This window comes from Phalaenopsis equestris, unplaced genomic scaffold, assembly GCF_001263595.1.
Source record: "Phalaenopsis equestris unplaced genomic scaffold, ASM126359v1 Scaffold000136, whole genome shotgun sequence".
NCBI lineage: Eukaryota > Viridiplantae > Streptophyta > Magnoliopsida > Asparagales > Orchidaceae > Phalaenopsis > Phalaenopsis equestris.
Genome location: NW_018164578.1, coordinates 863,365 through 876,529, shown reverse-complemented (window position 1 = coordinate 876,529; position 13,165 = coordinate 863,365). Strand labels below are relative to the sequence as shown.

At 37.9% G+C, this 13,165-nt stretch overlaps 1 protein-coding gene across 1 annotated transcript in view; it reads right to left on the bottom strand.

Moving 5' to 3' along the window:
• The window catches only part of LOC110021603 (copper-transporting ATPase PAA1, chloroplastic-like), a 71,168-nt gene that overhangs the window by 33,822 nt on the left and 24,181 nt on the right, over window positions 1-13,165 (bottom strand). The window contains exons 6-11 of the mRNA XM_020720164.1: window positions 12,084-12,317; window positions 11,647-11,745; window positions 11,079-11,228; window positions 5,702-5,845; window positions 5,178-5,228; window positions 4,912-5,084 (exon numbers count right to left, since the gene is read on the bottom strand). Coding sequence (XP_020575823.1) covers window positions 4,912-5,084; window positions 5,178-5,228; window positions 5,702-5,845; window positions 11,079-11,228; window positions 11,647-11,745; window positions 12,084-12,317 — 851 coding nt within the window. The remainder of the gene's footprint in view (window positions 1-4,911; window positions 5,085-5,177; window positions 5,229-5,701; window positions 5,846-11,078; window positions 11,229-11,646; window positions 11,746-12,083; window positions 12,318-13,165) is intronic.

The window sequence follows — 13,165 nt, the reverse complement described above, 5'->3', positions numbered from 1 at the left end:
GGTGGTGCTCCGGTTGTATCTCTCCCAAGGTGGTGATTATCTTCCTTAATTTCCTTTCCATATCCTCCTATATCATTCACTAATGTAGTAACTTGCTGCAGCCGCCGAAAACAGCAACCTCTCTCCCTCCCACTTTTGCTCTCCCTCAATCTCTCTCACTCTCTCTCAATTCTCTAACACTCTCTCTCCTTCTCTCCCTCTCTTTCTCTTTCCATCTCTCTTTCTCTCCCTCTATCTCTCTCACTCTTCCTCTATCACTCTTTCTTTCATCTCTCTATTTTCCCTACCTCCCTCCCCCACTTCCTCCCCCCCCCCCCCCCACTCCTCACTACCATCACCCAAGACAGCCTCCATACTTGTTGTTCCTACATTTCTGAACTTCCCCCTCGTTGCCACCACACCTGCCAACGATCCTAATCCACCTAGCCGACCTTCACCACTCTGGAGTACACTTTAGGGGTGTTTTCTTATGTCGTTTTATGTTTGTTGTCATTTATTTCTTGTTTGAAGAGTCGTCGTTGTAACCCTATTTGAATTCAACAATAATATTTCTATTTCTATTATGGTTTAGGTTAACTCTGGTATCATTTGATATTAAGAGCTAACATAACCCTTGTTCTATTATAGGACTTCCTAGCATCCGCCTCTACCAAGTCATCTCCACCAAAATTTTTATTTCCTATTCCCAAACCTTATCCAAATTTTGACTAACCCTAATTTTCCTTTTTTAATTTTCAAACTCAGCGACCCAAAATTAGTTTTCCTAAACATTCAATGAGTCTCCCTACGCCCTCTTTCACCTTCCAACTCTAAAACCTAACCATGTCACCAAGGAGATACATCCTCGAGCATACCATTGAAATGTGCATATTGCATTAGTGTATCAAAAGGTTACAAAAAGTACAAAAGGGGCCTAGCCCATCAAAACATGGGCACGGTCATAAAAGATAGGAAAAAAGAAATGTGAGCTATCCACATTCCTAACAAAAAAGCTAACATGCATGGCATTTTGTGCACAAGTATGAGTAATTATATTTTTCGTTCTATCCATGTGTTGAAATAAAACTTGTTTGAAAGAAGCAAAAAGGAGAAGCCCACCAAGCCTTCCAGTTGTATCTTCCAAGCATTGGCATCTTTAGCTTGTTCAAGCGAGGAGATAATATTTATGTCGTCGCTTTCAATAACAATTTCGTTGACTTCAAGCATTCACTACTCTATATAGTGACAAATAGAGAATATAGCCACGAGCTCCACGTGAGATGAATCCCAATGTTCAATGGGTCGGCCCGTCGCAAGGAAAAGATCACTCTCGTTTTGCCAACTTCAATGGAGGCTTGCGGGATATTGAGGATGAAACCGGGGGGCGGGGAGATTAGCCTCGATCGGGATCTGGAGAATCGAAGGGGAGCAAGAGAGGATGATCTGAATCCCATCCATAGTTAAGATTTCAGTGATGAAGAAGGAAGGCCATGCACTTTGGAATATGGAATCAAAGGAGGCTGAAAAGGGAGGCCACATATGGAGAACAGGAGAATCTGAAGATGAAGCGGGAGATACAAAGTCGGTTCTTGCCAGCTTACTACACACTGAAAAATCAGACCCTAGCTTCAAAAGTGGAAAGACCACATCATTGAGTGACCACCCCGCCTTACTGGCAGCGCTCAACCTCATGGTCTTATAGCCAAATTACACCCAGGAGAATATTCAAGCTGCCCTGCCAGAGGAAAAGCTAAGTCAAAGTGGAGAACAGATGAACCAATCTGCATCCCTAAATTTGTCCCAGTTAGAAAGTGTTGCAAGTGTCACAAATTTGGGCATCTTAAATTAGATTACACAACTAGGGGGGTAATCTATTTCATGGAGCAAGATGTTCCTAAAAAATTGGGTAATGACACAATAGAAGCTGAAGACGGTGAGAACACAAAGCAAGATGATCGGCTTCCAGTTGAAGAGATAAACGGTGATCCTGAAGAAGATGCAGACATCAGAGAGGATTCTCAATTTTCAGCCAACATGAAACAGACGTCGTCGATTCCAATTGGCCTTAAGATAGAGATTTCAGCTGAGGAAACATCAGTTGTTTTAGAAGATAGTGAATCTGATGTAATGAGCACTCAGGCGGAGTACGAGATTATGGTGCCTCAAACTAGCATTTTGCAAGTGTTGAGAAGAGCATCAACAAGATTGGCCTTAGAAGTCTAAAGAGGTCATGAGTTTGGGAAGCCGATATCAGACACAGAACAACCCCATATAAGAGAAATTCAGACATTTCAGATTCATAGACTTAATCCCTGAGTTGCCCCTACTGAGAGAGGTCTCGCATATCAGAGATGGAACTCTTTTGTGTCACGTTGGGAAGATTTCAAGGAGTTATTCAGATGTCAAATTCAATTCAGTATAGTACCTATCCTCAAATGTCCAAAAAAGAAGAATGAAAACTAACTTTGAAATTTGCATTAGGAAATTGATGGTGAAAAAAACTCTTCAATGGGATCTAGGTCCTATCTGTGAAGAAGATGACTCTCTTAAATGGTTGCTAGTGAGAGTTGTGTAGTCTACTACAGATTTCATTCCATAGTTGATTTCGCCTCACATACTTGTTAATCAGCAACATTCTGCTGAATATGAGAAGTAGAAGAAGTAGGTTTCAAACATATGGGTTTGAAAGTTACACTGTGGAAACATACATCTATATGCAGCTCCAGCTCAAAATGAACCGAAAAATGATCCATATTTATTCTATTAATATATGTTGTGGAATGACGTCTACAATATCAACCTACCAGGAGACTAGAATGTTTCCACTATTTCAATGTCGCGGTCTTAACTAGTTACTACAAGGACACAAAGCTTTGACAAATGAAGTCGAAGCTCCTCCCAATCCCGAGAGATTGATGTGGGAGTTTACAAAGTCACGGTACTAAAGTAGCTACAATACTGCGCTCCAACTCTACCCCCTTGCCTAATTGATTCCTTCCTTGTCTAGCCGCTTCCCTTTCTATCACTTTCCTTGTTTACCTCATTCATTTTTCATCACCTTCCTATTTGTATTTATCTTTCATTCTATCTACTATTTCTCATTATATATATGTGGTTTGTTTTCTTAGGGTTCAGATTATTTGTCTTTCTTTCAAATTTCTGTCAGGACAGTCCCCAGCGTCCGTTTCCCCTTCGAGGCATGTATCTGAGGGACTGAGTGGTGCTTCGGTTGTATCTCTCTCCAGAGGTAGGGATTATCTTCTTCGCACTCCCTTTTACATCCTCCCACATCGCTCACTGTCGTCGTACCTCGTTGCAGTCGCCCAAAACATAGCCCAGTTTGTTGTTTTCTGCAGTTCTCCGCCTACTAGCCACCTTCCTCTCCCTTCCAGCATTGCTGCCACCCAAACCGCACCTCCTTTCTGCTGTCCCATCCTTCCCACTCCACTGCTGCCGCCCAGGACACAGCTAGGGAACACCTAGATCCTGCAGTCCCATCGTAGTTCACGCTCATTCCTCGTTGTTATCACCTAGAACAACCTCCATACTTGTTGTCTCTACATTTTTGCACTTCCCCCTCGCGGCCACCACCCCAGCAAATCATCCTGATCCACCTAACCAACCTCCACCATCACGTGATACACTTTAGAAGTGTTTTCTTATGTCATTTTATGTTTGTTGTCATTTATTTCATATTGAAGAGTCATCGTTGTAACCTATTTGAATTCAAGGATAATATTTATATTTCAATTGTGGTTCGGGCTTAACTATGGTATCACTTAGGGTGATATTCCACCTCGGTTCAATCCCGCAATTGTGGAATCCTGCGATCGCGATACTGCAAAATAAATATTGCGATAGAGCGTCATCTACCCTTTTGTCAGGTGGAATGTCTTAATACTCAAAAACTCATTCTAATGATTGGATTCACTCAACATATTCATTTGAATCCATAAAACCGTTGAAATCCAGTAAACCAACTTTACTACAATATCAACTCTTTATCGCTTGAGGCTTTTTTGGAAAAAAAGATTTTCATCATCTTCTCTATCTGGGTGATCACCGTTGTTGTTGTGAGTAATGTTCTGGTATTGCCACCTTTCAAAATCCACGAGCCTTCATTGCAATTGGAGGATTTTACTTTGCATCTCTTCTATGGTATAGTCTTGAACACCTCTTTGAATATTTCTGCTTAGAGGAATGACAGATCTCCTCACATTAGGTTTGTGATGAAGGTGAGATTTTATATCTAGGGTTAGCTCAAAGCTTAGGGTTAAGTGAAGGATAAAAAAAATGGTTGTTGATGAAGGTAGCAGGTTAAGGTTTGGGTTTTGAAAAAAAGCCCAAGTTTAAAAGGCTCCAAAACCAAACAACACCGTTCCAAAATTCTTAGAAGATATTTGAGGAATAGATTTGGCAGAAAGAGTTTGTGCGCAAGAGAAAAAGAATATGTGAGGCCAGAAGAGTTTGTAAGGAAATTAGAAAAGCTCGGCAGTTGTCCTGACTGAAAACTGTGACATAACAGATTCAGCAAGGCACACGACCGAGAAAGATCCACCACCTACTCCTAAACATGTTACAGATGCAGCAATTACAAAAGAAAAATGATACAATACTCTTTAAGACAGAAAAATCAGATAAAACATTCTCTAAACGCATAAACCAAAATTAAGAATCCTAAAAATAGATATTAACAACGTATAAATGGTACCCAAGCAAATTAACCCTAATTCTATTTCAAATATTATAAAAAAGAGGTCCATAAGGCCTGGCAGCAGCCAACAGGAGGAAAGGTCCCCCTACAGAGCTACAGAACTCCACGGGACAGGATTCCATCCTGATCCCACCTAAGTGGAGACCGCGGAACCTCTCCCGCATCAGATCAACTACATGTTCAATAGACTAGAAAGAAGAAATAAAATCATTACATACCTTGCATATGTACTCTTCCCTTCATAAGAAACTAAAACTTTGGTCACAATTGGTCTTCCGATAGTCAGTGTCCCAGTCTTGTCAAATACAACAGTGTCAGCTTCTGCAAACTTCTCTAGGACATTTCCACCGCGTAAAAGTAAACCTCTGGTTGCTCCAAGTGAAGTCCCAACCTAGCATGAAATTTATAGGTAAACATTGCATGAATGCCTAATTTAAAAGAGAAATTCATTACCAGTTGACTAAAGAAGATCTCTGAATACTACCAAGACAGCCGTAGGTGTAGCTAGTCCAAGTGCGCATGGGCATGCAATTACCTACACATAATGGTGAAATAAACCTGGTTGGAATAATATTGGTTAACATTTTCTTAATTTAATGATAAAAAAATGGTCATAAATAAAAAATATGACAACATGTATGTGAATGGACAGAATAAAGGGTCTTTTCAAATCCATATAAATAAGACTATTAAGTTCCTCTTTTCCACATGTATAGTACTTTTGATGAGAAAATTGCAAAGCTGCATTCTAAAAATTAATTTGTAGTTTTCTGTTACATCAGGTATTCGACTTATTAGAAGAGAATCCAAAACGTACAATGTTATAATGACTGTTTTGAAGTCAAGATACAACTTCAGTATTATAAAAATGAAGATATTCGAACTATATACAATAGCTTGCAGTTTATTCACTAAGAAAACTGAAGCTTGCCAGCAGAAAAATAATACTCAAAACAATAAGAAAATAGATCTAGTAGGATTTGAGCAGCAAGCATGCAGGAGAAATACCAGAACACTACATGAAAGCTGTAACGCCAAAGAAATTGGAGTCCGTTGGATAGCAGCTGGCATTAATTGAGAACCAAAGAAACCCCAAAACATGAACGTCGCAGCAGAAAAAGCCATCACTCCATATGTAAAATGTCCAGCAACCTATCAAAACGCATACAAATAATTTTCATCTAATAGAAGGGAATCAAGTCAACATTAAAAAAAAAAATTGCAAGCTGTAATAGCATATCATCACCGCATAGAGAAGCTAAATAAACTAAAAAATCAGCCAACAGATTTGGAAAGAAATTTTCCAAAGCAATTGTAATCATGTCAAGCTCAACTTTCCTTTGTAGAAAGATGGAGAGTTGAATCTACACTCGAGTCAAACTAAAATGCTAATCCCGCAGCCATAGGGGCCAAAATAGTAGATTTTACCAATATGAAAGGGGAATCACATCCAAGTAATGCACTCTTTTTCGACTGAAATCGAATAGCCATAAACATTGTAGAGGGCAGTGAAACCCCGTACCCTACGACAGAAAACAATTATATTGCCATCATTATAACATTGAAAAATAATAAAATAAAATCACGCCAGAAAAATGTGCTCTATTAATTCAGTCTCATTTGTCATTGGAACATGATAACAAGTCTTATGGCTCAGTAATAAGAAGCCTTATTTGCACTAATTAATTGAAATAATATCAATTAAGATCATGTTTAAAAGGTTTAGATCATGAAAATAATTGATAGAAATTGATTAAATATTCATTTCAAAGTTACACAAATTTTATAACTCATTTTAAAAATGTTTTATCTTTAAAATGTTTGTAATATGCATTAAAGGATTGAAAGAAATGTGATGATCATTAAATAAAAGAAATAGAAAAGTTATCAAATCTACTATCTTTTTATAGTTCTAGCTGGGGGCTTTATTTTATCTGTGCACAAAAATGAAAATAAAAAAAGGAAATGAAAAAGGAAATAGAAAATCTGGGGGAGTTATTGTATCTGTGCAAACAAAAAAAAAAAATTAAACAAGGAAATAGAAAATGTTACACTGTTGGTAAAATTTTTTTACGATGTTCCTATGATAACTTCTAAATACAATGTAAATGCAAAAATTATAAAAATCTTTGAGGAAAAAAAGTATAAATGTAAGCATATGAAAGACTTATAAAAATTGAACATCAATGATGATCACTGTACACTGCACACTAAATTTTACAATGTAGAACCATAATTATTCAAAAAATTGCTATTAAAGTTATTTGGTTGTTTAAATGTTTCTTTCAGGAAAAGCTCGATTGAATTAAATTGGCTGATAGGAGACAATATGTTTATAGAAAAATGGGATCAAATGAACATAAGTAGCAAACAATATTGTTTTTATATTTAGTTTCTTTACTATACCAGTATTGTTACACATTGGTTGTTCTCATGTCTTTGATTTGGTCTATATTTTACATATTTAGTGATTTAGTGGTTCTTTAATGGTTGGATGTGATTGTGTGTTGTCATGTATATGTTAGTATTGTGTATATAATCCGATCAACTGTTCTAGCCGTGAAAATTCTAAATTTTGGGGTCGGGTCGCGATGATGTGAATTTATGGTTTAAGAGTGAGGTAAAAAAACAAATTCCTAGAGATCTAAAGTTTGTCGGGCTCTGATACCAAATGACACCGATCTAGAGTTCCTAAATGGTGCGGAAAGATCAAGTGATGGGTTAAGATATTAAAAGGATAGACAACGGAGAAGGGAGAAGTGATGGCAGTTGAAATCCGGCACAATAGACTGCTGGACAGCAGCTTGGCAGGAGGAAAATTGCTCGTAGATTGTGGAGCCGGCGGCGTCGGAGGTTGCAAAGACCTAGGAGAGAACACTACATCGATACAATCACATTGTAGTAGCATCACCTGAAAGAGGAGGTTAAAACACTCCAAATAGGAGAATACTAAAGAACAATAATCTCCAAATAACACAAACCAAAGCAGAAGTCCCAAAACCACAAAATAACAACCTTATAAATAGTTCTCAAGCAAAAATAACCTTAATTCTTATTCAAATAAAATAAAAATGGAGCCCACAAGGCATGTGATACCGTTCTAGGGTTCCTAAACGATGTGATAAAACACAAAAGGTATTTAAAAAGTTGTAGGATTGATTAGGTGAGCGGGGAGGTTGAATGACTGGTGTGAACGGCAAGTGAACAGCAAACCAAATGCAGAAAAGGGGCAGCTTCCGGCTGTAACAGCAGGTTGCATCGTTGGGGAGGCTGTAAGAAGTGAAATATGCAGTACCGGCAGGTGAGGCGTGTTTGACAGCTGTCCGGACTGAAAACAGCTGCCAAACAACGAATCAGCGAAGTGCGGATGGCTGGACAGCAAGTTGGAACAGGAAACAGCGGGTTTCCAGCTGTGAACAGTATTTTCTACAAGTTGGACGATGAAGGAGGTCTCCGAACATCCGGGAGATTTGACCACCTCGATCTTATCAGATTACAAACACATCGCTTGAAAGAAATCTAAAGATACAACACTCAAATAAAGAAAAACAGGAGAAAACATCTCCCAATAACAAAATAATAGCCAAAATAATAGCCAAAAGTCCTCCAAACCAAAGTCCTCCAAACCAAAAAAAAAAACATAAAAATATTCCCTCATGTAAAACCCTATTTAGAAATAAGGAAAATAAAAAATAAAAGAATAGGAAATAAATCAAAACAAGAAAGAAATATGCTGAAAATAGGAGTTTCGGGGTGATTCGACACGTGGCACTATTGCTCGAATTGCGGACGGCACGCAAATAAGATAGCAGGATGCCCTTTTTTGCGGCTCTGCAGGAAGCTCCTGTATCATTCTCCCTGGCAAGGATAGGCTTCTTCTTCGCTAGAAGGACCTAGATCCCACTTTCAAATATTATTTTCCCCAAAGCACTTCCAGAGCTCTTCCAAGTAACAGTTCACCACTACTTTCTGGCCAACTGCCTAGGAATGTGTTACTGAACTGAACTGGAACTTAGTGCTCAGCTTATACCATTGACTAATCTCGAAATGCTCAAAAACTTCTTCTACTCATCCGCGGTGATGAAATGTCGGATCTCTCTCAGCAACGACAACTTAGGAGATAAATTTAGGTCAGACAATCCTAAAATCCACTTGTCTAGGGTTGCCCTTTGTCTTTGTTTTGGCTCTTCAAATTCGTGGCCTTATTGGAAAACTAATGATTGTCTTATTAATGCTCCTTGTAACGTCTGCAAAAAAGTAACTCGCGGTACCAAATCCTCAAATTCAATATAAATGTCCATTTCTTTGGTCACCACCTTCTAGGACAACAATTGATACTCATGTTGGAGTCTCACTCATGGGCTCAACTTGAAACTAGCATCTCTCCCTCGTCACCTACGAGCTGATACTCCCCTCCAATCTCCTCCTCAGGGTCTTCATTCTCTGCTTCCTTCATGGCACCTTGCTCGATGAAAGATATCATTCTCTTGTTTGGGCAATCTGATGTAATATTCTCAAACCTGAGGCACTTGAAGCACTGTCTGGCTAAGATGGATTTGGGAGTGCTGGAAGTCTCCACTTTTTCTCCACTCTGAACTAATTTTTCCTCGAACGGGGATGGTCGGGATGTTCCACTGGACGTACTCTTGTTGCCTAATCTTACAGTAGTGACCAATAAGGTTGCAGTTGTATCATATTCGTAATAGTCAACCTCAATCCTCCATGATACCTCGCTACCATGTGCTCCACTGGCTCCACTTGCATTTCAGCATAAGTTTGTCAAAATCAGCTATGTAATCCTCCGTAGAAGTGTCTCTCTAGCACAGTTTATGAAGCTTTTTGAACATGACAGGTGGATAATGTGTGGGAAGTTATTTATATTGCATCTCCCATTCCATCTTGGACCACGTCATGAGTTTACTCATTTTCGTTGTTGAATACACTTCAGATTCGCCCACTATAATGAATCATTTTTCCTGAGTTTGATGGTTGTCAATTTAACTCTCTTATCCCGAGGAACATCCTTGTACTAAAAAATTTACTCCACTGTCTGAAGCCACTCAAAAAACTTATTTGGATCCATCCGGCCGTCAAAATCTTATAAATTTGCCTTTACTCCAAGATCATGGCATCTCCTCTAATATTCCATGTTGAATCATCGAGTTGTGATTCTTCATCCCTGAAAACTTCTCGGTGGAAAGAGGTATCTCAATCTTCTTCACCTAGGTGTTCACTGTTGATGGGGGTGACTTCCCCATTCAGCCTTCATTCAAAATCAACGAGACTCGACTGTAATTTGATGATTTCCCTTTGCATGTCTACCATGATAATTTCCTGAGCACCACTTTGTGGGTGGTGGCAATGCATCTCGTTCTTCCAACCAAATACTCGGCTAGCTCAGATATCAAATGATACCGTTTTAGAGTTCCTAGACGGTGTAATAAAGCGCAAACAGTGTTGGAAAAGTTGTAGAATTGATTACATAAATGGGGAGTTTAGAGGACGGCTTAACGCCAGTGTGAACGGCAACGAGACAACGAACTGGAAGCAGAAAAGGGGCGGTTTCCGGTTGTAACACTAGGTGGCAGCATTGGGAAGGCTATAGGAAGCAAAATATGTGGTGGGATGTCAAGTGAGACTAGTTCATCAGCTGTCCGGACTAATAACAGTGACGAATCAGCGAGGTGCGGGCGGCTTAGACAGCAGGTTTCCTGCTGCAAACAGCAGTTTTGTCCAAGTTAGATGACGGAGGGATCCGAAAGACACACCACGATCCTATCAGGTTATAGACACACCACGTGAAAGACATCTAAAGATACAAAAGTCCAATAGAGATAACTAGGAGAAAACATCTCCAAATAATATAGCAATAGCCAAAAGTCCCCCAAACAAGAAAAATAGCAATCAATATATATTCCCTCAAGTAAAACCCTACATAGAAATAAAAAAATAGAAAATAAAGGAATAGCAAATAATTAAAAGAAAAAAATATGCTGAAAATAAGAGTTTCAGGTGATTCAACTGGGGGCATTGTAGCCCGAATCATGGATAGCGCACAAACAGGATCACAAAATGCCCCTTTGCAAATAAGATTGCGTGATACCCCATTTTGAGGCTCTGTGGGACACACCCGCATCAACATGGCTGCAGTAAATCGGTGAGAAAATCCTGCTACAACTTTCACGTGACATGAATCATCTCTCGCTCTATCCCACGTAAGTGGGGAGCTCCCACGTCATGCCACTTTGTAAAAATTAATTGAAGAATACATGGGGAAAAATTAGAATCAGGAGAATAAAAGTATGACATATTTAATCTTTAAAAAGGTATGATCAGAGGTTGTTCTACGCGTTAAGCAAAATATTATATACAAGAAAGGCGGGACCTTGTCAGCTAACCGTTGTATAGGAGCTTCCCTTGCCTGTGCCTCTTCCACCAAGCGAACTATATCTCCCATCGCAGTCTCACCACCTGGTCTTTTAACTTCAATGGTCAGTCTACCATTTATGTTGATACTTCCAGCTGTCACTTCAGTCTGGTAAAAGGATATTAACTGAACTCAAACAAAATGGTAAAACTTACAGAATGAGAATTTGAACTAGTGTTTATTACAGTTCCGTTGAACTCCTGGGATGGAGCCAAACATTAATAAAAACGGGCATTTACATACATACCACACAATTCTTATGTATTTCATATCTAACGTTTAAAAAGTCATATTTAAATTCAAACGACTTAATTCTTTAACATCACATCAAAAATACCATAACTACTATCTTTTTAAAAGTGAAATACACATTTTCATGCATAGATTTATGACACCAATGTGTGATCAATATAAATATCAAACTTGGGTGTTATATATGTAAATACATAAGAATTGTGGTATGTATGTAAATTTCCCTAACTAAAAACCATGCATAGTGAACGAAGAGGAAAACAGAAAGGAGTACCCCTGGTAACTTGGTCACGGGCATAGGTTCCCCGGTGAGGCTTGATTCATCAACAGTGCTTCTACCAGTTTTAACAATTCCATCTGCAGGTATGCGGTCCTGTATAATAAAATTGGGAGAATGATTACGAGTTATGTTATACCCAGCACATCCCACGCATTAAACAGCAATAGTGAAAATTCTAATATATCATAGATATAAGAAAAACTAAAATTTCAATAATGATATAAGAAATAAATATCTATGTACATCTACCACTAATTCTTGCTTGGCTTCGATTCAGACCATTGCAAAACAAAGTATCCCAGTATTCTTAAAACGTATTAAGATACATTCTGCACCACATAAAATACAAAAGCTAATGTGCTGCAATAGCAGGGAAGACGAGCAAGCTAATTTTATACGCCAAAAGAAAATGAAAAGTACATTTAACTCACTCCTGGAAACACAAGAATTTGATCTCCAACAGCAAGACTGCTGCATGGAACTTCTGTAGTATAAGGTGAATCTCCCGAATCCTTGTCAAAAATAAGGCGTGCTTTTGTAGGGAGAATATTTAAAAGTCCAGTCATATCACTAGTAGCTTTTATTTTTGCTCTTTGTTCAAGATTTTTGCCTAACAAGACAAAAGCTATCAACATTATAGGTTCCTCAAAAAATGTCTTCCACCCCTGCATGAATGTGGCCATGTTAAAAGCTCCACTTATAACTTAATTGCTGAGCTGCATTAAAAAAATAAATAAATAAACACATCCGCTTAAAATACACTATAGAAAATTACGCCAATGCTAGAGCACAACTATAACAATAATTAATGTTGAACAAAACAAATATTAAATGAAAAAAATATATATACGCAAAATATACAGAATTAAAAGACTGAATGCTGACAATAGTAATATTAAGGAATAGAAAATTAAATGACTGAAATAAAAAGCGATCAACATAAATGGTTAAGGTATAAATATGAAGAACCTAAAACTTTACGAAAAGTTTCTTTACATATGGTTAAAATCAAACATAATGATCTAGCTCATAAAACTGCAAGAACATTTTCTTAAGAAAAATTTTGGGAATCTTATCCCCTTGATATCAATATATTACTTGCTTATGAAGTTTTCATTTGCCCACTTTACAATCCTGTAAATGTGGTTCAATCAAGATATCTTAAAATCATTCAATATTAAACATCTCCATCCACATATCATATCATTATTGAACTAGAATGAAATAAACCTTAATTTAGAAACAACTTTTGAAACTCCCTTGATATCAATATATTACTTGCTTACGAAGTTTGATCCATTTGCCCACTTTACACTCTGTAAATGTGGTTCAATCAAGATATCTTAAAATCATGCAATATTAAACATCTACATCCACATATCATATCATTCTTGAACTAGAGTGAAATAAACCTTAATTTAGAAACAACTTTTGAAACTCTCTTGAGGGGACTTTAAAATTAAGATAGCATTCTTCGAAGATATATATGGATGAAAAAATAGAGAAGTTGACA